The 23,667-nt window shown below is 38.9% G+C and overlaps 2 protein-coding genes across 5 annotated transcripts in view; both read left to right on the top strand.

Annotated features, from left to right (window-relative positions):
• The window catches only part of LOC114273726 (uncharacterized), a 36,709-nt gene extending 16,376 nt beyond the window's left edge, over nt 1-20,333 (top strand). For both annotated transcript variants that reach the window (XM_082872613.1, XM_082872615.1), the window contains one exon: nt 19,978-20,333. In XM_082872613.1, coding sequence (XP_082728739.1) covers nt 19,978-20,015 — 38 coding nt within the window. In that variant the 3' untranslated portion in view covers nt 20,016-20,333. The remainder of the gene's footprint in view (nt 1-19,977) is intronic.
• A 1,616-nt stretch (nt 20,334-21,949) lies between these two features.
• LOC114306408 (uncharacterized) overlaps nt 21,950-23,667 on the top strand; it is a 35,498-nt gene continuing 33,780 nt past the window's right edge. For 2 of the 3 annotated variants that reach the window (XR_014331268.1, XM_082872612.1), the window contains exons 1-2: nt 21,950-22,087; nt 22,870-23,143. Coding sequence is in view for 1 of the 3 variants with exons in the window: in XM_082872612.1 (XP_082728738.1) it covers nt 23,012-23,143 (132 nt within the window). In the remaining 2 variants the exon portion in view is untranslated. Of the gene's footprint in view, nt 22,088-22,869; nt 23,144-23,667 lie in introns of those variants that run through there. The other variant, XR_014331269.1, reaches the window with a different exon arrangement.

The following is a 23,667-nucleotide window of genomic DNA, read 5'->3' as shown; positions in this document are numbered from 1 at the left end:
ATGCCAAGCGAATGGGCACGAGGAATATCGTTGCTTTTCCTATTGCGGCCATAGTCGAGGGAGGGGTTCGATTTCCTTTTGACCCGTTGGTACGCCGGTTTCTGCATCAAGTCCAGTTAACCCCGATGCAAGTATCTGTGAACCTTTTTCGTGTCGTTTGCGGTGTCTCTGCCCTTAATAAACGATTGGGTTTGAACCTTGACATATAGGATATCTTAGGTTGTTATACTCTTTCTCATAACAAAGACCACAACACATATTACTTGCGTGTTCACTCATTTGATTGCCATTTGGTTACTGGGCTGCTTGATTCGGATAAACACAACGATGATTTCTTACAAGTTGGTGGAAACTGGGAGTTTCTCGCCGAAACTGAGTTTCAGTCTGAGATGATGCCCCAGAAAGACAGCTATCCAGGTTCGGGTCTCTCCTTCTAATGCCTTTTGTATTTCTTGCTTTATTTTGGATGTTGCTCTAATGGATCACTTCTTTTTTGCAGAGGCCTCTCGTTTCCAACGAAGACCAAACTGAGAGAATGCTGAAGCCATAAAAGCGGCCCTGAGGTATAAAAAGAGATCTGCACCCAAGTTATTGGAATACCAGTCTACTTATCGTTCTACTATTCCAAAGAAGGCGAGGCTCGCTGCTACCCTTCTGGACTCTGATACTGAGACCGACACGTCTCTCACTCCTTTAGTCACGAACCGTCGCAAGAGTCAAGGTGCACTTTCTGAAAGAGCGCCCTCCTCTGCCCCTAGTTTCGCAGGGAACGGGTCTGTGGCGAAGAGAAGGGTGTTGGTGGATTTAGAGGCTGAGGGCTTCGGAGCCTTCGATGCCTTGCAAACCCCTCTAGAAAAGACCGAGGTGAAGAGTCTCATGGAGGTGAAGATGGAGGTTGGAGCTTCTGGAACCCCTGCGACTGCTGCCGAGCCCTCAGCTTCAGTAGCTGCTCGAGCGAAAAAGAAAGGGAGGGAGGCTGGCAAAGCAGTGGTGGAGGAAGCTTTTGAGGATCCTGCCGAGGATGATGCTTTTGAGAAATGGGAGCCGCCAATATCGCATAAGGGTAGGCCCATTTCCACTTCTGATTCAGTTGTTGCTTCACAAGATTTTGCCTTTGATTTGACTAAGTTTTTGTTGATGCCGGTTGATATGGCCGACCATAATGGGCCCCGTGATATTCCTATCCTGAAGGGGACCCTTCAGATGATGACCGCTGTAAGTGTTTCCTGTTTTACTTGTCTTTACTGTTGCGTTGCTGTCTCCTTTTCTCTTAATTCTTCGTTGTCCTTCGCAATGTATCCAGAGAATGCATCTGTCCATTACTCGTGCTAAAGAGCTAGAAAGGGCCGTGCTGGAGGTCGCAATGAACGCTGAAAGACTGACGGTAAGCTTGGAGATAGAGAAGGAGGGGCACCGAACTGCAAGGAGGGGTGCCGAACTGCGGAGAGGGAAGCATTTCATTTGAACAAGATTGTCCCTTCGGTTAAAAGATCGAAGGAGGTTGCTATTGGGACATAGGCTCAACTCGAGGGAAAAGTGGCCGAACTGGAGGCCGTTATTGCCGTACTAGCTGCCGAGTGTTCTGTGCTGGAAGCCAAACACTGGCAGCAGGGCTGGGATGAAGCTGGGGCTGCCTATAAGGAAGAGGTGCTAGTGCTGCGAGATAAGCTCTTCATGAAGGGTTGGACGAGTGCCTTGACTGCTGCGCTGGTTCCTGAAGGCTCTTCCCTATTTCAGGATATCCCCGTTCCTTCGAGATCCTTGGGTTCGAAGACTGTTTCCACCCCTGCTGTTCTTCCAACTGAAGTTTCTCCAGAAGATGATTCTACAAGAAAGACCCAGGACAGGAATGTTGCCGCTGAAACGGTGGATGTTGAAGGGATTGAAACCCCAGAGACTGAAGCCACAGGAGATGTGGTTAGGGAGGCTTCTATTTCTCAGGAAGTTGGAGTTTCCTCTACTTTTCCTCCCGCAGACGGCCCCGACAAAATTGCTGATGCTGCTCTTGAGTTGCCTACTGTTGATGAAAATTGATGTTGAAAGGATTGAAACTTTTTTACTTTTCTATTTTGATGTATTGTGGCTCGGTCCCCATGACGAGCTTTCTTTCTGCACTTGCCAAGACAATTTTTCTTTTCTCTTTTCTTTTCTTTGCTGCTGGTTATGAGGCCATCTGTGCCTTTGGATGGTAGAATTTTCTCTTTGAATTTGCAATCTAATGTTGTTTGGCTTTTATGTCTGAATATTTTCTATACTGCCTGCCCCCGGCCGAGTACTATTGGGACCTCAGGGCCGAATAGAGCTCGGTCTGGCTCTATACTGCTTTTAAATAGATGCTTTATTTGATTTTGTACTGCTTGCCCCCGGCCGAGCATTATTGGGGCCTCGGGGCCGAACTGATGCTCGGTGCGGCATTGTACCGTTTGCCCCCGGCCGAGCACTGTTGGGACCTCGGGGCCGAACTGATGCTTGGTGTGGCTAACGGATATGTGGTATGGCTGTGCTTGAGTTCGTAAGTGGGTCTTACTTAGGTCCAGGTTGGTTTTGAAAAACAATTGCTTGCCCCCACCTGGAGCTAAGTAAGATCGGCACTGAAGACTGTGCTCTTTAGGTAGAGCTGTTTAAGTCTATTGCAACTTTGATAGCATAAGGGCATTTGAATACGATAAAGGCATGAAGAGGTGTCTTACTCAGGTCTAGGTTGGTTTTGAGAAACAATTGTTTGCTCCCACCTGGAGTTGAGTAAGACTAATGCTGGAAGTTTACTCCTGATAAAACCTGGTCATGCTTGTTTCAATGCTGTTTGTTTGAGTCAGTACTAAAGTGTCGACGTGTTGGTACTTAAGAGGTTCTGTAGATACAAAGATGTTTACTTAAGATATGTTAGTGTGGTTTCCACCAAGCAATTCCACTTGGCTAAAGTCCAATTCAGTTGCCAAACATTATTCCACCAAGCAATACCACTTAGCATGTTTGAGTGCTAACCAAATTTATATTCCGTCCAGTCGTTCTGAAACTAAGTCCATTTGGGCAAAGACCAAAGTTAATTCCGTTTGATAAACATCAAAGCTAATTCTGTTTGGTGAGGACCAAAGCTAATTCCGTTTGATGAACATCAAAGCTAATTCCGTTTGGTAAGAACCAAAGCTAATTCCGTTTGATGAACATCAAAGCTAATTCCGTTTGGTACGAACCAAAGCTAATTCCGTTTGATAAACATCAAAGCTAATTACAAGAATTTGATAAATTTGAGAAAATTGGGGAAGTATTTGCATTGGTCAACAGATAATGCCTTTACATTCTGATAGAGAAGTTGGGGGATAATTCTACTGATAGTATTTCTTGAGATTTGCTACGTTCCAGGGCCGAGGTATAACTCTGCCATTCAGATCCTCTAGGTAGTAAGCTCTGTTTCCAACAACGATTATGACTTTGTAGGGACCTTCCCAGTTAGGCCCAAGTTTGCCCTCGCCAGGCACCTGTTTATGATCCGTAACTTTCCTCAAAACTAGTTCTCCAAGTGTAAATTGCCTTGGGAAAACTTTTTGATTGAAACTTCTGATGAGCTACTGCTGATACGCTTCAAGTCTGATCAGCGCTGCTTCTCTTCGGCCCTCTGCCATATCCAGTGCTTGTGCAATAGCTTTCTCGTTACTGGAGCTTTCAAATAATTCAGACCGAAAGGTTGGGAAACCTACTTCAAGTGGGATGATGGCCTCCATTCCATAAGTTAGGGAATAAGGTGTTTCCCCCGTTGAACGCCGTGCTGTGGTTCGGTAGGCCCATAATACGTGAGGTAACTCTTCAACCCATTTGCGTTTTGCATGTTCAAGCTGCTTCGTTACTCCGTTGATGATGGTTTTGTTTGATGCTTTTGCCTGTCCATTACTCTGCGGGTACCCTGGAGAAGAGTTCCTATACTCGATTCTGAGGTCGGCACAAAACTTTCTGAAGACCTTACCATCGAACTGTGTTCCATTGTCTGCAATCAGTACCTGCGGAATGACGAAATGCATCACCACATTCTTCAAAACAAACCGCTTCGTGTTTGTCTCTTTGATACTTTCCAGCGCCTCAACTTCAACCCACTTAGTGAAATAGTCAGTTGCAGCAATGAAGAATCGCCTGTTCCCAGTGCCTCGCGCCAATGGTCCGACAATATCTAGTCCCCATTGCACAAAGGGCCATGGGCTGGTGAGTGGAGTAAGAGTTTTGGCTGGTTGATGAATGAGTGGAGCAAACCTCTGACATTTGTCGCACTTCTATACGTACCGCTGCGTATCTTGTTGCATCTGTGGCCACCAGTACCTGTGAGTGAGGGCTCGGTGTGCCAGTGACCTTCCGCCAACGTGGCATCCACAAATCCCATTGTGAATTTCGTAGAGAACATTCTCAACGAGATTTGGATGTACACTTAGAAGGTAGGGGCCAAGATAGGAACGTCTGTAAAGCTTTCCAGATGGTGAGATCTAGAACCGAGCTGACTTGTGTCTGACCTTGTTGGCTTCCCTTTTGTCTTCGGGGAGTGTACCAGATTTCAGAAAAGCAAATATCGGATCCATCCAACTCGGCTCTAAGTTGTTGCAGAGGACTGGAGATGCAATACTTGGTTCTGGTACAAACTCAACCCAAACTTTTATGGCATCCTTCGTATCCACTAATGAGCCAAGGCATGCCAAAGCATCAGCATGATTGTTTTTATCCCGACTGATCTGTTCCACCTGTATGGATTGAAATTTTCTGAGTAGGTCCTTGGCCTTGCCTGCGTACATAGCCATTCTTTCATCTCGTGTTTCATAGACCCTAGAAAGCTGGTTTACCACTAGCTGTGAATCACTGAAAACAAGAAGCTATTCTGCACTGAAGTGTTCGGCGCTACGCAATCCAGCCAATAACGCTTCGTACTCGGCCTCGTTGTTTGAAGCCTTCCAACCGAGCCTGAGAGCTTGTTCCCAGATGAACCCTTCTGGTCAAATAAGTACTACTCCTGCCCCCGAGCCTCGGTTATTGGACGATCTATCAACATAGAGCTGCCAAATGTTTCCAATAAAGAGTTTCCAAGCTTCCGAAGCGCAGGGTTTCCCTTGTTCGGCAGTGCATGGCACCTGTGCCAAACTCGGATCCCTCGGTTCGGTACTCTGGGTGGGAGCAAATTCTGCGACAAAATCCGCTAAGACCTGGGCCTTGATCGCTGTCCTGGGTTGATACCGAATGTCAAACTCACCAAGTTCTACCGCCCATTTTGCTGTTCGGCTTGAGAAATCGGCTGGGCTGAACACAGATCTAAGGGGGAATTCAGTGAGGACGTTAATGGTATGCCCCTGGAAGTAATGTTGCAGCTTTCTTGAGGCGATAAGCAGCGCGTATGCTAACTTTTCCAACGGTAGATACCGTGTCTCGGCGTCTAGTAAAGTCTTACTGACATAATAGACAGGCCTCTGTTTCTTGTCAACTTCTCGAATTAATACTGCGCTTACGGCGTGATCTGAGACTGCTAGATAGAGGTACAGCTCCTCTCCTTGTTCTGGAGTGGACAGCAGAGGAGGTGTACTGAGGTATCTTTTGAGGCTTTGCAGTGCTTCGGTACATTCGTTATCCCATTCGAATGCTGCCTTTTTCCGTAAAAGCTAGAAGAAGGGCTTCATCCGATCTGAGGATTTGCTAATAAACCGATTCAGTGCGACCGCCATTCCGGCCAGCTTCTGCTGCTCTTTAGCCTTTGTTGGTACTTCAAGATCTCGTATCGCTCTGATCTGATCCGAATTCGTTTCAATTCCTCTGTGAGTGACCATGTAACCCAAGAACTTCCCTGTTCCTACTCCAAAAGCGCATTTCGAGGCATTGAGGCGAAGCTGGTGGTTTTTTAGGATGTCAAAAACTTCTCTCAAGTCCGTGAGATGGTTTGGAGCGAGCTTTCTTTTTACTACCGTATCGTCTATATATGCTTCCATGGTTTTTCCCAGTTGGTCCTTGAACATCCGTGTAATCATTCGTTGGTAGGTTGCCCTGGCGTTCTTGAGGCCGAATGGCATTACTTTGTAGCAGTAAGTTCCCTTTGGAGTGATAAACGCTGTCTTTTCTTGATCCGGACCGAACAGTGGTATCTGATGATAGCCGCTATAAGCGTCCAGAAAGCTCATGCGCTCATGCCCTGCTGTTGAGTCTACTAGTTGATCAATGTGAGGCAGTAAAAAGCTATCTTTAGGGCAGGCTCTGTTCAAGCAAGTGAAGTCAACACAAACTCTCAATTTTCCGTTCTTCTTCTTGACTACAACTGTGTTGGATAGCCATTGTGGGTACTGAACTTCCCTGATTGCTCCTGAAGCCAGGAGTTTTTCGACTTCGGCAATTACTGCTTCGGTGTGCTCGACTGACGATCTCCGACTTTTCTGCACAATGGGCCGAGCTAAAGGGTTGATGTTGAGATTGTGGCAAGCAAATTCTGGGTCCAACCCTGGAGTATTATATGCTGACCACGCGAATACCTCCATATTCTCCCTCAGCAGTTCCAGCAGCTGAAGTTTCTCATCAGCGCCTAGCGAGGTACCGATAAGGAAGTACTTTTCTGGGTCATCCCCTTTTACCAAGACTTTCTTCAAATCCTCTACCATTTTTTCCCCTGGGGTTCCCCCTACATCTTCCAAGACTGGCTGTTCAGCCACTTCTACCGTCTGTACCCGATTGCGGAGCTGTTTTGCCTTTAATGCTACCATGAAGCAATGTTTGAACGCAACTTGATCCCCTGAGATCTGTTCTACTCCGTGTTCCGTTGGGAAACAGATGAGCTAGTGGTAGGTTGAAGGGACTGCCTCCATTTGATGAATCCACAGACGGCCAAGTATGGCGTTGTAAGGGGATGGTGTATTAATAACTAAGAACTCTATCTAGAGGGTTTTTGTTCCCGCTACGACTGGCAACACTATTCTGCCAAGCGACCATTCTGGATGTGAATTGAAACTGACCAACGGGGCTGCTGCTGGGGTGATGTGCTGCTCGGAGAGACCAAGCTTTCTGAACAAATCATAATACAATATATCTGCTGCACTACCTTGATCTACCAAGACTCGTTTTACATCAAACCATTTCCCAATTTTCACAGTTATAATTAATGCATAAGTATGTGGGTGATGTATGCCTTCTAAATCTTTGCTAGTAAATGAAATAGTGCACAAGGGGGATTTAGGTACTGTACGTACCTTTTTCGATGCAGGCTCCACTGACATGACTCGCTGAATTTGCGCAGCCTTAGCAATCTCTTCCTTCAGTGCCTCCTCGGACTCCTGAGTCGTTGTCCTGTGGATCACATTTATTATCAGTCAAGGTGGATGCTCAATGTTTGGTTCTGGCGGTGGGTTTCCTAGTTCGGTCACTTCCTTATCCTGATTAATGTAATCCCTTAGGTATCCAGTCGCCACCAGGTCTTCCAAGTGTTGCTTCAGTGCCCTGCAATTCTGAGTCATGTGCCCCCTGTCTTGGTGGTAGGTGCATCTGAGCTTCTGATTCCGCCGAGCTGGACCTCCCAACATTTTCGGCAGCCAAACGAAGAAGGGCTCTCTCTTGATCTTTTCCAAGATTCGATAGATCGGCTCTTTGAATACAGTTACAACAGCTTCGTGGGATTTGGACTTATCCACTTCATTCACTGCAATCCCCCAGTGTTCTCCTCAGTCTGATCTTTTCTTGTGTCGAGCTGTTTGTTCTGCTGACGCTACCTCGATGGGGATCTGATCGTCTTCGAGGCGTGCGTTCTGCTCAATCCTGGCACACAAATCTTTCAAAGCTATGGCCGGGGGCTTGGTAAGTGACTGTCTCAGTTTACTTTCCGGGCTTAGACCATGTTTTAAGGACATGACGGCTGTAGACACCCCATTTTTGACCGTCCTCAAGACTTGGACGTCACCATTGGAACACTTGGTGATTACCCTTGTTTGTGTTCGTCTTGAGTTCCCGGAGGTCTCGGTTGCGCGCCTTGCCTCAGGATCTCTCGACTCGACCATGTTGTGTCTGGTTTTGCACCAAACACTTGTGTTTTGCCTTGGAGGGACAGGGAATGCCTTGTGAGGCATCCCCACACATCACCGGCCATGGCTTGAGGCCACTAGCCAGTGATTTTGTGCCATCGGCAATGTATATTGCCGGTCGGCACTCTTTGTTGCCGGTCGGCCATTTATTTTACCAAAATGGCAATTTTGAATGGCCGATCACTGTTTATCTACTTTTAGTAGATATTTTGTGCCAACTGTGATAGCTGGCACCCACTTTGTTCCCCTCCATACACGTGTATGGAGGGATTTCTCTCTTGGATGGCTTGTTTTGGAAGCCTTACAAGAGGGCATTGCCTATAAGAAGAGGCTTCCTCTCTTGGCATTAGGGTTACAAAAATTTCAGATGGAGTTCTAGATTAGGGTTAGGGTTGATACATATTTCCTATCTCTATATCTTTCTCTTGTGTGTGTCTAGTGTGTGTTTGTCCATACTATTGCACACAAACACATAGTGTTACACCTTCTCTTGGTTGTTGAGGGACCAGAGGGTTGTTCTTGGTGTTCTTGACTGGATTTGAGCTTAAGGAGGCAACAAGATCATCATTTGTGAAGGAGGACTTCAAGGGTAAGAAACTAGCCCTTTTTATCCCATTTTTGTACACCACTTTTACCTATCTTGCAACTGTTTTTTGGCTTTGCATATAATACATAAAAGTTCTGTTTTTAAGGCCTCTAAATAGTTTGTTAAGAGTGTTTTAAGCTTTGGGATTGTTTGACCCCTCTCAAGCCTTGTTTGGTCCTTGTTTTGTGCTATTTTGTGTGAGCTCCGGGACTTTGGTGTTTGGGCCTCCTTACCATTGAAATCTTGAGGGATTTCAGTGGTAAGGATGGTGCCTTGAGGTCCCAAGAAGGAGAGGGTCACCCCCTCTCCTTGTTGTCCTTGAAAAGGACCATTTTTGCCTCTTGAGGGAGCACCTAGCTTAGGCTCTTGTTGACCATGTCTTAGCTGTTATTTATGCTTATTTTGCCATGAAATAGCATTGTTTTAAGTTGGTTTTGGCACACCATGCTTGCTTAGCATACATGCCTTGTAATGCCATTTTGTTGCCTTAACATGCCTTAGGTTGTGAACCATTGTTCTAGCATGTTTTAAGCTTGGCTTTGTGAAACTTTCATGTTTATTTTGCCATGATTAAGGTCTGTCCTTAGTTGTTTGGGTCGACTTTGGCATGCATTGTATAGCCCCTTTGCATTTTGGCTTGTTGGCCTTAAGGGTGTGAGTGTATAGCATGCATTACTTGCTTTGATTTAGTGGGTTGGGACCATTTTCCATGTCATTTCAGTCCACTTAGTATGCTTGTATGCTTGCATTTCATGGTCCCTTTGATGTGTCAAAGGCTTGTGTTGCATGCTCCATGTTTTGGTCATTGTGCATACTTTTGAATTCAAGTCATTTAGATGCCATCTAAGTAATCTTTTGGGCTGTGTTTTATGTGTTAAAACTCTGTTTTGGGTCATTGAATTCGTGCCATGTTTGGTTTTGTTAAGTGTGGTTCAATACCCCTTTAGCTTGCTTTGAATCTTGGACTTAGCTTGCATACCTTGATTGCATTGTTTGGGTTGGTTTGGCACCATGTTCTTGCATGATTTTCAAAGCTTAATTCACATGCTAATCGTCCATGTTATGCCTCTTTCAAGTGTGCTTGAGAGTTGCCCTTTTGTGCATAAGTATTAGCCCTTTAACATGTGTGTGTGTGTGCGTGTGTTGGCCTCCATGTTTGAGCATTTTGGCCACTGATTTAGGCTTGTTTGAGAATTGCCTAATCATGTTTAAGTCCATCTCTTTGCTTGTTTGCATGCTCACCTTGTATGTTTGCTTGCATACTTGCATGTACACATTGCATTGCCTATGTTGCATGCTAGCTCACATGCTTAGGATTGCATTGCATTAACATGCATGCTATACCTCTTGAGTTGAGCATGATAGAGGTTGAGCCCTTTTGCGTGTTTATTTGCATTGCATTACATTTTAAATTGAAGTTGCACACTCGATTCCTTGAGCCATCATGCATCGAAATGCGTGATTGGTGGCCCGAGAATCGAGGATCATGTCCCTTTGAGTCATAAACATGATAAGGGATATGGTTAGTGCATACATTGCTTGAATTGCATTGCCATGCATAGCTCTGTCCTCTGCTGCTGTCAAACAGATTCTGTAGGAACTTTTTGCCGATCGACTGCACAGAGTGCCGACCGGCAACCAATCTGTGGCCGATGGATTCATTTTTGGCCGATCGACACCAAATCACAGCCGATGATGATTCTCCTCAGCCGGTGGTGTCTCCCAATGTCCAGGGAAGCAATTCTGAGACTTTGGCAGTTTTCAGAGGGGCAGAGCAGGGAAAACAGAGACAGCCTACGCATGGCAGTGGACTTCCGAGCAAGACCCGAGCACGTGTGCATTGATCCCTCTTCCCAAGGCCCTTTTTCTTGTTTTCTTATATTAATTAATTTAGTTGGTCTGTAATAATTGATTAGCTAGGATAGTTAATTCATTATTCGAATTGTATTATTCTTTTGGTCCCTCCGAGCGAGGGCGAATTTGTAATAAGTGTGGGTGAGTGTGTGCATGTCTTCCAACCCCCACTTCTTTCTCCCTTTTACTTATCTGCTTTGATGGTTAATAATAGGTCATGTTTAATTTAGCATACCTTATGCTATGCATGCGTGCATCATTCATCAGTATTGCATGCACCGGGCTCGGCGCATCATGCTAATTACATTAGTATTTCAAATCTAACTTGAAATACATGCTACTTGTGCATTTTCACATGTCATTTATAGACTAGCCGAGCCTACTCTAGTGACATTCCGTATGCGTTGCATTAGACATTTAAACATGGACTTGGATCATGCATGGATTGCTAACGAGTTCTTTGTTTTGGCACGGAGTACGATGTAAGTATTTATGCTTTAGCATCCTTGCATGCATGTGAGTGTTGCCATGATAGCATGATTACCATGAGGCTAGCTGCTTATGTGATATAACTGCTTGAATGCCTGTGGGTGAAGGTTGGATTGTCTGAGTTGGAATAGCTCATTGAAATCCGTGTTTTAGCCTACTTGCGAGTAGCAAATTCCAAAACATTTTTTCAAAACAAACGGATATGCAATGCTTATTCCCAAATTAGGCAATCTAGTCTATACTTTTGTGCTGTGCGCATAACATAGTAATTCTAGGCCAATAATCGGGATAAGAACATATAACGTTTTCAAAATTGGATATCACGGTTAGTAGAGGCCGATCTTCGGATCGGGCGAGAGGGGGTGCTCATAGATGACCTTCCCCAATCGTACCCAAGTTCCCAAGCCGAGGCAACTTTGGTGATGACGGACACGTGGCCTTTGGCACCGAGTCAGGGTTTCCTAAATTCCCCCAAAATAAAATATTTAGGTGGCGACTCTGTATCTGGCAAAGTAGTCCATGTTTGGCACTTCTTTTCAAAAATCTATTTCTCAAAACGATTTGCCGAATTTGGACTCTTTGGTTCAGATTAAGAACCGTGACAATTTGAGAGTCCTGAACTATAGTGAACCCAATACGAACAGAACGGGACTCGTCCTCCCGGGGCATGCGGGGACATCTACAACGGCCATCTGCTCGCTGCACACATTTTCCTCCAAGTCATTGTATTCTTCCCAGTACCTCCTAGTATAATTGCGCAGCGTTTCCTCCTGCTCTTTTCGGAGGCCGAACAGTGTATCCAACTCCTTCGGGATCTTAGTGTTGGAGACGAACCTGGCTAGGCACTCTTCGGAGAGCTGCTTCCAGCCATGGATCGATCCAGCAGGGAGACGGTCGAACTATCGAAGTCCGGTTTCTCCCAAGCTGGATGGGAAGACTTTACACATCAGTGCCTCGTCTCGGTTCCATAGGGACATCATCTGTCTATAGTGGCTAATATGTGTCAGCGGGTCCGACTTCCCGTCGTATGAAGTGAACATTGGCGGGTGAATTTCTTTGGAGGTCTTATGGTCTCGATCTCCGGGGAGAATGGTGAAGAGACGAGCTTGTTCAGCGCTCAGTGTTCCCTCTGCTGAACAGTACGGTCTAGATGATCCCGATGTTGTTCATTCTGCCTATTGCCAATCAACCAAGTGCGAAGGTCCTGAGGAGGGTATTCGGTCTGTTGACTAACGGTCTTCTGCCTTTTGGCCCTTTTCCAGCGTGACCCACGGGTGTGACTGCTTGCCGCCTCACTCTGTACTAGGATAGACTGGCTTTGTTGTCCAGAATCATTCCTGGGAAACTTCTTCACCGGTGGTTCTCTGGATGAGCTCCTCCATCGCAAACGAGAGGGCTCCACTTCTGTCTTCTTTTCTGTTGGATCACCCAGTACCCTCTTAAGTTGGGCTTTCAATTCCTGTATCTTCATCCCCATGGAGTCTATGATGCGATCTCTATAATCCTTTTCCAGAAGAAAGTGATGAGAAGAACCTCCACGAAGGGTAATCGGTGCTCGACGGATTCAGGGGTTCGATTATTGTTTCCAGTTTGTTCCTCCGGGACTGTTGGGAGTGCCAAACCTTTGTCCTTTGTTTTCTCCGTCTGTGGAGTATGTGTCGAAGGGGGAATGTCCTTTATCCCCATCGCCGGAACTGAGTGCAGAGCTTAGAGATGAAGTGTTCCACGTTCACCGCACCAATTATGCTTATTGGATTCCGCACTAAATGAAAGTGAATCGGGGCTCCGCACTTGATTGGACTATCCAGGGACTGAGATTCTTGCCACAAGAAGCACCGTTAGAGTTGCCCGGCCGGGGTTGGCCGGATAAACCCTCCGGTGTGGGAATTAGTGATCCGAGAGAGAATGTATATCGAGTTGAGCTTATAGTTGTACTTGGAATTGTTCAGTTACCTTCAATGTGAAGTTCATGTTGTATATATAGTGTTCCTTGCTTGCTTCTCAAGGTGAGTTCATGGAGCTTGGATGCTGCTAGGTGTCCTTTTAGCATTGCTCATTGAATGCATATACTCATTGTAGTCATGCTGATAACAAACCACATTCCTTTGGTTCAACAACTTCCGCGATTCTAGGTGTAGGGGACCAGTTGAGGTGGCAACTTGCACATGCACACGTTCACAATTTCCACGTTTCCTTGCGAGGTTTCCTCAGCTCGTACCGATGTTCCTCAGCTCGGCATCATTATGCCTTGTCTCGGCCTTTTACAGGATCACTCATGGAGATGGATTAGTCCATTCGGGTATCTTTGTATGGGCTCGACCTATCATCTGTTCGGCCCATAGATTCAGTCTTGCAGCTCAGCCCAGCCCAGCACCACGGCTGGACTAGCTTTTCCACTGCGAGTTGGGCCCAAGTGCTTGAGGACTTGGGTGGACTGTTGATCATGAAGTTGGGCTTAATTGGTCTGCCTCTATGCTCATCCAGCCCACTTGGATCTAGACTTCAGCGGATTGGGCCGGCCCAAGGCTTGGACCCGACCCATTTCACATTTAGCCCATTCACCCATCATTTTCTTTCCTAGAAAAAGTGAGAGAAAATGATGGGTCTCTGGTGGGGTAGGAGGAGAGATAGTGAGTGGAAGTTATATGAGAGGTAATGAAAAGAAGATTGATTGATTGGCTTTTAATTAAAATAGAGAGAGAGAGAGAGAGAGCGCGCTCGTGAGGTCTTGGGTTCTAAAACAGGCTGGTAACATGCAAGGGATGAGTGGAAAATTTGAAGTTTATTGGAAGTGAGTCCGACATTAACATGGGAGAGAATGTGTTCTTTCTTACACTCAATTCTTCTTTTCCTTATTCTGTTATTTTGATAGTCAACCGCAAGGGACGACCGGTGGGACATCCGGCTGGTTGTTCGGTGGGCCCACTTCCAACGTAAATGCACAAGTGTTTTGGTGAAATCTGCTATAGCTTCTCATTTTGGTGAAACTTTTGGTCCATTCTCAATTTGATATCCGTTTGGTGAAACTATTGGAGACATAAAAGTGATATTTTTTCACCAAATTCAAATCTGATAATGAATTTGATTCACTGTTGGAGATGGTTTAAGAATGTGAAATCAGTCTGTTTATATGATTACTCACACATGCATGACTTAATTAAATACTAATTTACACTAAATTTCAGATGACAATTAGAAAGCCTTCTCGAAGTATGGATCTTAATTAGATGAATGCAACAGTGCCATTTTTACTTTAGCCTTGTGTTAGATCAGGATGGAGCCATTAACTAATATGTGAAAGGTTATTGGAACTTTTGTGTGGACAGATATATTCTATCATATCACTTTTTCTGATTCATTGAAGAACATTGAGGTTATGTTTGGTTCACAAATTTAGATACAGATTAGAAAAAAAGAAAGGAAAAATGTGTGATATGTTACTCTAGTTTATTTATATTTCATCTATCTATTTTTTATTTTGTTTTATTTATTTTCAAATTCTTATTTATGTTTGGTTCACGAATTTAGATACGGATTTCGTGAATTTTCTAGGGACGGCTAATTCAATCTATGGAAAACCATAACACCCAAAACCATCACTAACTAAAGTGGAATTAAAAATAATAATTTAACTTTTTTATATAAAAATTTAAAACTAAAACAATATCAAAACTCATCCAGTCTTAACACACAAAATTATATCTCATTGACAGTAGAAAAGCAACATTTTTTAAAATGAAAAATTCTAATATACATCCCTAGTTATGCCATATTTTTAAGTTATGACTACTAATATATTTAATTATACCTCATGTAATATTTGGTTATGACTTTTTTTTTTTTTAATTATGACTCAAAAAGTATGAAATTATACAATTTTCTTCTTTAATTATAAGATACATATAGTATACCTTTTGTAAGGTGTGTAGTCTTTCCTTTTAAAAATAAAACTAAAAACATCTGAAACAATAACCCCACCCATAGAATTTTCTAGAGGATTTTTTAACATCTTTGGATGAAAAATGACTTCCCAAATGACTTCAAGTGTTCTTAACCGATGTACTCCATGAATTGGGGTCCATAGAATTTTCTAGAGGATTTTTTAACATCTTTGAATGAAAAATAATTTACTTACTTTTTGTTCAATCAAACAACGAAAAATTACTTTTTGTTCAATCAAACAACAGAAAATGAGAATAATATTTTTGACAAAAATATTTTACGTCAAAACAAAGGTAGCCTAAATAGATATTTGTAAATTGTTGGACTACTACTATTTCTCTTAATATCAATCATTTGTTGGTTGATAGTGAACTAGCAAATATAGGATTTGAATTCATAAATAGGATAACTTTTTTAAAACTTTGACTATTTTATATCCAATATAAATCACATATAATAAGTCCTATGGGCCCATTGTGTAGTCCATTCCAACAAATTTTAAAGTTGTCAAAATATCTTTGTTACCCAAAACACAACAGGATGTTAAACACATGAGCTGGTTGTTCCTCCTTTGGTTGTGGCTTAAAAGCCAATCTTATTGGTTCTTCAGCCATATAAGACAATAAGTTGTACCCTTATTTGGCTATCCACTTGGCCAGAAATAGCAAAAATTTCATTAAGTTTTTAAGCTTATTTTAAGTTGAAAAGAGAAATAAGTTGAAAACCAAATAAGTGAAACCATACGCACTAAATTTTTTTAAGTACATCTACTAAAACATGTGTTTTCAAATTTTAAGATCACTAAGTTCGAAATAAGTGGAAACAGAGAAACACATTAACTTACAGAAAGCATACAATCAAAACTTATGATAAGCCTAAACTTGTTCCAGCAATGATAGGTATCATGAAAAATTTTTCTCAACTTGTTCGCATAGGTTCCTTCTAAGCTCATATGAATTCTTATTGTGCCCCTGTTCTACTTTATTCTCTGCTACAATGGATTTTCTAAAGTATTTTGTTCCTGTTTGCTAGAACTCATTGACGAAATTTTGATAATGGCTAATTTTGTGTCAAGTTGGGGTTAATAAATGCATGCTATGTGAAGCAAGCTTGAACTGCTGGTGATGTCAGGGAAGTTACGAAAATTAAGAGCCTTAATTGTGATTTTGAGAGGGTTAATCCGTCCTTGAATCTAGTTTTGGACTATGTAGAGTCCTTGGAGTCAGCATTTTTTTACATAGAGTTGTCTCCTCTTTTTGTATACAGGTTGGGCACTCCCTTGGTTCCTTTGTTTATATAATATGCCCTTTTTACTGATATATATATATATATATATATATATATATGAATCTAATGTCTTGAAGAGAATAATCAAAAGCAAAATAATAGTCTAGCATCTACAATTTTTATTAACTATGCGCTCTCAATGTAATAGAAATAACTGGAAAAAAGTATTAAATTAAGTTTTTTGAAAATTTAGGGTCCGTTTGGTGGAGTTTTCAAAATCTAGTTCCACACTCACTTTTGAGTATGGTGTTTGTTTAGGGTTTTCAAATCATAATTTTACACTCATTTTTCAAAACTCAATTCAAAACATAATCATTACTTTTCAAAACTCATAACCAAACACATAATTCAAAACTCCATTCAAATCAATATTTTAAAAATATTTTAATTTTGTTAAGATTTTAAATATTTTAATATTTAAATATGTTACGATTTTTTTAATTTTTTGAATATTTTGAATATTTTTAATTTTTTGAATATTTTTAAATATTTTAATTTTTAAATATTACGATTTTAATTTTTAAAATTTTAAAATATTTTATAAAAATAAATTCAAACTCTATTTTATAAAAATATTTTTAAATATTTTAATTTTTTTGTTATGTATTTGGTTACGATTTGAGTGTAGAGTTGTGAAAGTAGCATGGAGTTTCGAGTTATGTGTTTGGTTATGAGTTTTAAAAATAATTTTTTAATTGAGTTTTGTTTTATGTGTTTGGTTGCGATTTGAGTGTAGAGTTGTTTTTAAATTTAAAATATTAAAATTTTAAATTATTTTAATTTTTTGAATATTTAAATTATTTAAATTTTTACGATTTAAAATTTTTGAATATTTATTTTAATTTTTTACTTATTAAATTTTTTAGATTATTTAAATTATTTAAATATTTATAATTTAAATTTTTTGAATATTTATTTTGAAAAAAAATTATTTCCTTCGTAGTATTTTCAATTAAAAAATTGATTAATGTTATTTTTTGTTAATAATAAATTTTTTTAATTGAATTTTAAAAAGAGTTTGGTTATGAGTGTTGATCAAAATTTTCAATAATGTGAAAGTAATGTGTTTTGTTATGAGTTATAGCAATTTGAATTAAGTTTTGAAAACTCTTTTCAAAACTCATAACCAAACAAATTTTCTTACTTCATTGTCAAATCAAACCTTCAAAACTCAATTCTACACTCAATTCCACACTCAATTCAACACTTTATTCAAAAACCATAACCAAACAAATTTTCTACACTCAAATCATAATTCTAAAACACACAAACTCAAAATACAACTCATATTCTCAAATCATAGTTACAAAGCTCTACCAAACGGAGCCAGTTTTTTGGTTTTCGTATTTTTTTGTTTTTAGTGAATATTTTTAAAATTTTAAACATTTTTTTTTATTTTTTTAGATGCACCTTACTTAGATATATCTAAAAAGTAAAAAATTTGTGAAAAAATATTTTAAAATTTTAATAAATACATAAAAATACAAAAAATATACTGAATTCTCGTTTTTTTTTTTTTTTTTTTTTATATTTTGGGTATTTAGTGAATTTTTTTAAAAAAAATTTCACAAATTTTTTACTTTTTAGGTATATTTATGTTACATATGTCTAAAAAGTAAAAAAAATTGTTTAAAATATTTAAAAAATTCAGTAAAAACAAAAAAATACGAAAAACAAGAAAGTAAAATTTTCTGAAAAGTGTTTTTGAAAAAACACAACCAAGCAAGCTGATGTTTTCAGATTTAATAATTTTTGCACACAACTTTTTGCTAATTTGTTCAGTCATACAAGTGGAATTATTAGAAGAATTATTTTACATTGACGCTTAAGCTTTGTCTTTGAGCTGTAATTTGGTTCCTTAGGAAGTAGAACTAATAAGTGTGTTTGATTTGAGTTTTCTGTATTAAGTTTTTTGAAAATTTATTTTTTTGATTTTCGTGTTTTTTTTATTTTAGTGAATATTTTTTAAAATTTAAATAATTTTTTTACTTTTTTAGATGCACCTTACTTAGATGTATCTAAAAAGTAAAAAATTTGTGAAAAAATATTTTAAAAAATTAATAAATACATAAAAATATAAAAAATGTACTAAATTTTTGTATTTTTTTGTATTTTTGGTATTTAGTGAATTTTTAAAAGATTTTTTTTACAATTTTTTTAGTTTTTAGGTGTATTTATGTTAGGTGTGTCTAAAAAATAAAAAAATTACTTAAAATATTAAAAAAAATTAGTAAAAATAAAAAAAACGAAAAATAAGAAAGTAAAATTTTCTTAAAAGTATTTTTTAAAAAGTGGCAACAAGCAAGGTAATATGTTTAATATTTTGGAAGCTTATGTTTAAGATTAAGTTTGGCGTGTCCCTCTTGTCTTATTGTTTTGGATCTATTATTTGAAATGTTGGTGAGCTCAACTTTCTTGTTAAAGTCACCGAGAAGTTGATAAGATTCTTTAGTTTAACTGAAACATGATTGTATATGGATATATACAGTACATGTTATTTGGATACAGTGTGTTTTGGGTGTGACTATGAGCATTAAAGTCGACTAATGCCAAAGCACAAGGACACCAGATCATGGCTAAATATTCATATTTCTTCTTTGTTTCCTTTATGTTGTGTTTGGTTTGGTGATTTGAGGAGATATTTGGAAAGAGAAAGGGAAAAGGTGTGTGAAATTATGTGAAATATAAGCATATTTTATTCACATTTTACCTACCTTTTCTATTTTCCTTTCCAAATCCCTTTCCAAATCTTCCAACCAAACACAACATTAGTAAAATGATATTTTTATATAGCATGCAGCGTTAAGCTTGTTGACTTTACTCATGCTGAAACATTATGACACAAAAGTAACGTAATAGGGGACTTTATTGCAATTATGTAGTAAACTTGGATTGCTGGTCATGCATGCTGGGTACAGTTCCAATTAGATATGTCGAGCACATTCACCGTACCCTTGCCTTGGTGACATGTATCCTGACATGTGTACAATCCCGCTTCTTAAAACTTCTTTTGATGGAAAGGTACTCATTTAGATGCATATTTTGCACTTGTGTCGTGCGTGAGTAGCAAAATATGCTATTGTTTATGGTTTAGACAAAAGATTCATAGATACAATGTTAGCATGATAAAATAAATAAATAAAATTTAGACCTTGGGAATGAGCTCTAACCAAAAAATATTTTAGATTTGAAAGATGAGACGAAGTATGATGACTTGGTAGCATTCTTACTTATTGCTATGGAACTTATCTTTAAGCTTGCACTTTTTAAACAGTCTCCCTACCCACTTGGTTTTTGTTTCTGGGTTTACTTCACAGAGCTTTGCTGTGCAATTTGTAGGAATGTAGTTTGTATGCCATCTTCTCAATTGGGAATGGTGTGTTCTCGTTGTAAGGAGGGGTGGTTTGGCTAGGAGGCTAGGCTAGTAAAGCACTTAAATTTAGTTCTGGTATGTGGTTGGGTGAAGTATGACATGGAAAATGATAGACTTGATATGAGGAAGAGGGTGGTAGTTGCCAATTATGGGGTTGACTGGCAGCAGGTGGTTTCCCTTGTGAGCAAAATCTCCCTCTCTCTCTGGCCAGTTGGTGCAATGAACTTTGTCTCATGTTCAATGTTCTCTCTCTCTCTCTCTCTCTCTGGCCAGTTGGTGCAATGAACTTTGTCTCATGCTCAATGTTTCGGCTTCTCTTCTAGCATCTCACACTTTTTTTTTTGGGAGATGAGTAAAATGTTAAAAATTTTGCTTTGGCTTTATGGGGATATTCTATTTACTTCTTTGGGGTTTATTATTTTCAGGGCTAATGCACAGCAGCCGAAGCTATTTGTGTGTATGATCCTCATCCTCATTTTTGCTGAAGCCCTGGCTCTCTATGGTCTCATTGTTGGGATCATTCTCTCATCCCGAGTAGGCCAATCTCGAGCAGATTAAAATGGCCAAGCCTGTGATTTTCTTGAATTCTTGAATTGTAATCTAAAGTTAGAGTCATCGGCTGTTATGTTATTTTTAAATTTGATACTTTCATGGGATGCCATTTTATTATCTGAGTTCTGTGATGGATATTCTACAAATACGTCTATGATTGTTTTTATAGATGCCTTTTTAAAAAGATGTTATATTGCAAGGAACCTTTGTGAAGGTGTTGATTGTTAAATGCGTTTCACTGCTGTGGTAATGTTTATATTTACTCTTCTATTTAAAAAAATAAAAATAAAAATTGCATACTATATATGAAAAAAGGTTTGACAACATTCTAAAAATGTATTAAGATTTTCAAAATTATAGAAAATAAAAAAAATTATATGTTTTTATTTATTTATTTATTTTGAGAAAGATTAAAATGCATCAGATAGAAACCATAATTATACAACAACACAAATCCAAAATTAGCAGCTCCTGCGTGAAGCTGCTTTCTCCGCCATCAATAAATATCCTTGTCAAAATACTTATCCAGGCACCAAGATAAATTATTAATAACAACAAAACAATTATCTATTACATTTTCTTGATTTTGGCCCTCCATCGTTAGTGGTAAATGAATTTTCGAACTTAGCCTAATTAATAGCAGACCAATCCAAATGATTAATCAACTATACAGTATGTGATGGATTTTCCACAATTTGTTCATGGACAGCCTTGTTTCGATGCAACCTATTAATATATGAAATATATAAATATATATATACATATTATTCTTTGTATTCCGATTATAGACTCCTCCCTATTAGGTATGTTCAAATCTTGCCTTATTCTCTCCCTTCCTTATTCTTTCCTTTCCTTATTCTTTTCCTTGTACTGCACTCCTCATAGTCCTATATATACACCCATAGCTTTGTATCGTAGACACATGAATTGAATACAAAATCTCTTTTCTCTTTTCTCTTTTCTCTTTCGTCATATGATTATTCTGCTTTCACAACCAAATGCCCCAAAGGATTTTGACAGACTCAGCAATTGCATCCTTGTCCGGAGCTTGCTGGAACCAAAACTTGATCCATTCCTATACTGACATTGCCTCAACTGCATCAAAATCAAGACCAAGCCGAGAAACTCGCCAAATATGCTCGGAAAAAAGACATTGAAAGCACATGTGTTCAGGCGTTTCGTCTGATTCCACAGATCGCGGACACACCGGCTGGACATCAATACCACGACCTCTTGAGATTGCTCAAACAGGTAAGATTGTGATGTAATAATTTGCATAAGAACATAGCCCATTTAGGTGGTATATTGATATTTAAGTATTTATAAATTAGTTTGCTAAAAAGCATAAAAAAATTAAAAGCACTTATCAATTTTATATAGTTTTATCATTTTTAGAAAGCATAAATAATTTTTAAAAATATATTTTTGTTGTTTGATTTTGTCAAATTATTTTTTTCTTTTTCGAAAAAGATTTGGAAAACCAAACCAAAACATGGGTAATGACTTGCACTTTTTACAATTTTAAGTATTTTTTGATTATTTGGATATAGGGTTGCAAAGAAATCAAGCAGTTTGTGAGCTCGGCTCGTTTAGACTTGTTTAGTGTATTATTATATTAATATTTAGATTTGTATAAAAAATGTGAGTTACATATAATAAAATATTTTTATATCATGTCAATATATCATTTTTTATTTAATTTTAAAAATAAGTTATCTTTTAAAATAAAATTAAAATAAAAAGAGGCAAAGTGAGAAAAAAAAAAAACTATTTTAAGAGCCAAAAAGTTAGAAAATAGTCAAAGATAAAGGGACAAAATGTCAATTACCCATAAAAAAGGGAATTGCAGTAAGTTGGAGCGTTGGAGTGTTGGGCAAACAAAAGTTTGGGGGTCCGAGTCTCGCTCTCGCTCCGGTCATCTCCGCCGCGAGCTCGTTTCAATCGGTGCTTTCCTTTCTCTTCTTCTAGACTCCATCTCCACAGGTATATATATATTGTTTATTAATTTTGATTTGGGTTTTGCTAACAAATCCCTAGGCCACAAGTGAAAAATAAAAAAAATTAAAGAACACAGACACTTTTTATTAAATTTAATACATTTTTATTGAAATCAATACACCTTATTTTCATGACACTTTTCAACATTAAATAATTCTTAGGGAACGCTTATTAGCATTTGTCTTTTAATTTTGATTTTGATTTTAAATTTTGATTTGGGTCTTGCTAATTGGTGGTGCGTAAGTAACAGGACAAAAAAGTGAAGAGCACATATTTATGCATTTTTTTTTTAAATTTAATGCATTTTTATTGAAATTAATACATTTTTTTACATATTTTCATGACACTGTTTTATACACTTTCCAACTTTAAAGGTCCGATTGGGAATAGGCTATTTTAGTTGATTATTTGACTTTTTAATTATTTTAATCTGGCTAAAAAAAAGTTATATTTGGGATAATAGTTTTTGTTTTTTTACTTGATTTGATAGCTGTGAGAAAAAAAAAAGAAATGATTATTGATTGGATGAGACATTTTGTTATATCGATTATTTTAGCTAAATAACCTCTAGACAATAAGGCTTGAAACAATGCCTATGGTGCAATTGTTAGCACTGAATAGTTCGTGTTATGTTAACTTGGATTGGATCGTGATTTGGATAGAGATTTGAAAATGAAAATAAAAAAATAGGGGAAATGTAGGTATAGGGTTTATTCCATGTAACTTATAATTGGTTTTTTTGTTGCAACTATGTCTTTGGTGATTAGGAAGCCCCCTCCTCTTCCTTGGTGGCAATCACTCTGACACCAATTCGGGCTTGAGCATCTCTCCATTGGTATCTCGATTAGCACGCTGCTAAGAAGCATTTTTATAGAGGCGACACAAAAGCAACAAGAGCATGGTGACTTGATGGCGTGCCTGAAGACCATTTTTATCAAGTTGCGATTCAAATCGAGCTTGTCATCAATACTCTTTACGCGCGCCATCAAGTTGCCGTGCTCTTGTTGTTTGTTCGCAGAACTGATGATATCAACGACGGAGGTACTTTTTCCATATGTTTTTACATTGTGATCTATGGCTTTCATTTGATTGTAACATTTTTCATTGATTGGTAAAGAGAAAGGAAAAGAAAAGAGAAAATGTAAAGTAAAAAGATGCTAAAATTATTATTTTTTTTTCACTTTATTTTTCCTCTACAAATCCCCGATCCAAACAGAGCATGAGTTTTTCGTTAATATTCTTCATTACAATTGTATGGCAGCTAGTAAGATAGTTTTGTTGGGAGTTGGAGGTTGTATTGGGTATCTGTTTTGCAATTGGTATGTTCCCTTGGGCTCTCTTGCCCATTTTTTTTGTTTGTCCTCTGTTTTGTTGTTTCAACATTTTTTCTTTTCAATCAATTTCTACTTGGATTATTATTAGTCTTTTATGTTAGTAATTGCCATTTATCATTCAATGCTCATTGATCTAGTAGAATTAATGAACTAGAGGATAAAAAGTCGAGTACTTAAAAGATTTGAGATACTGGCAATTGGGCTTTGGTAGATTGAAGAAAGTGACCAAAA

Source organism: Camellia sinensis, chromosome 6, assembly GCF_055761805.1.
Source record: "Camellia sinensis isolate YWXY chromosome 6, ASM5576180v1, whole genome shotgun sequence".
Classification (NCBI taxonomy): Eukaryota; Viridiplantae; Streptophyta; class Magnoliopsida; order Ericales; family Theaceae; genus Camellia; species Camellia sinensis.
This window is presented reverse-complemented; position numbering and strand designations above follow the sequence as displayed.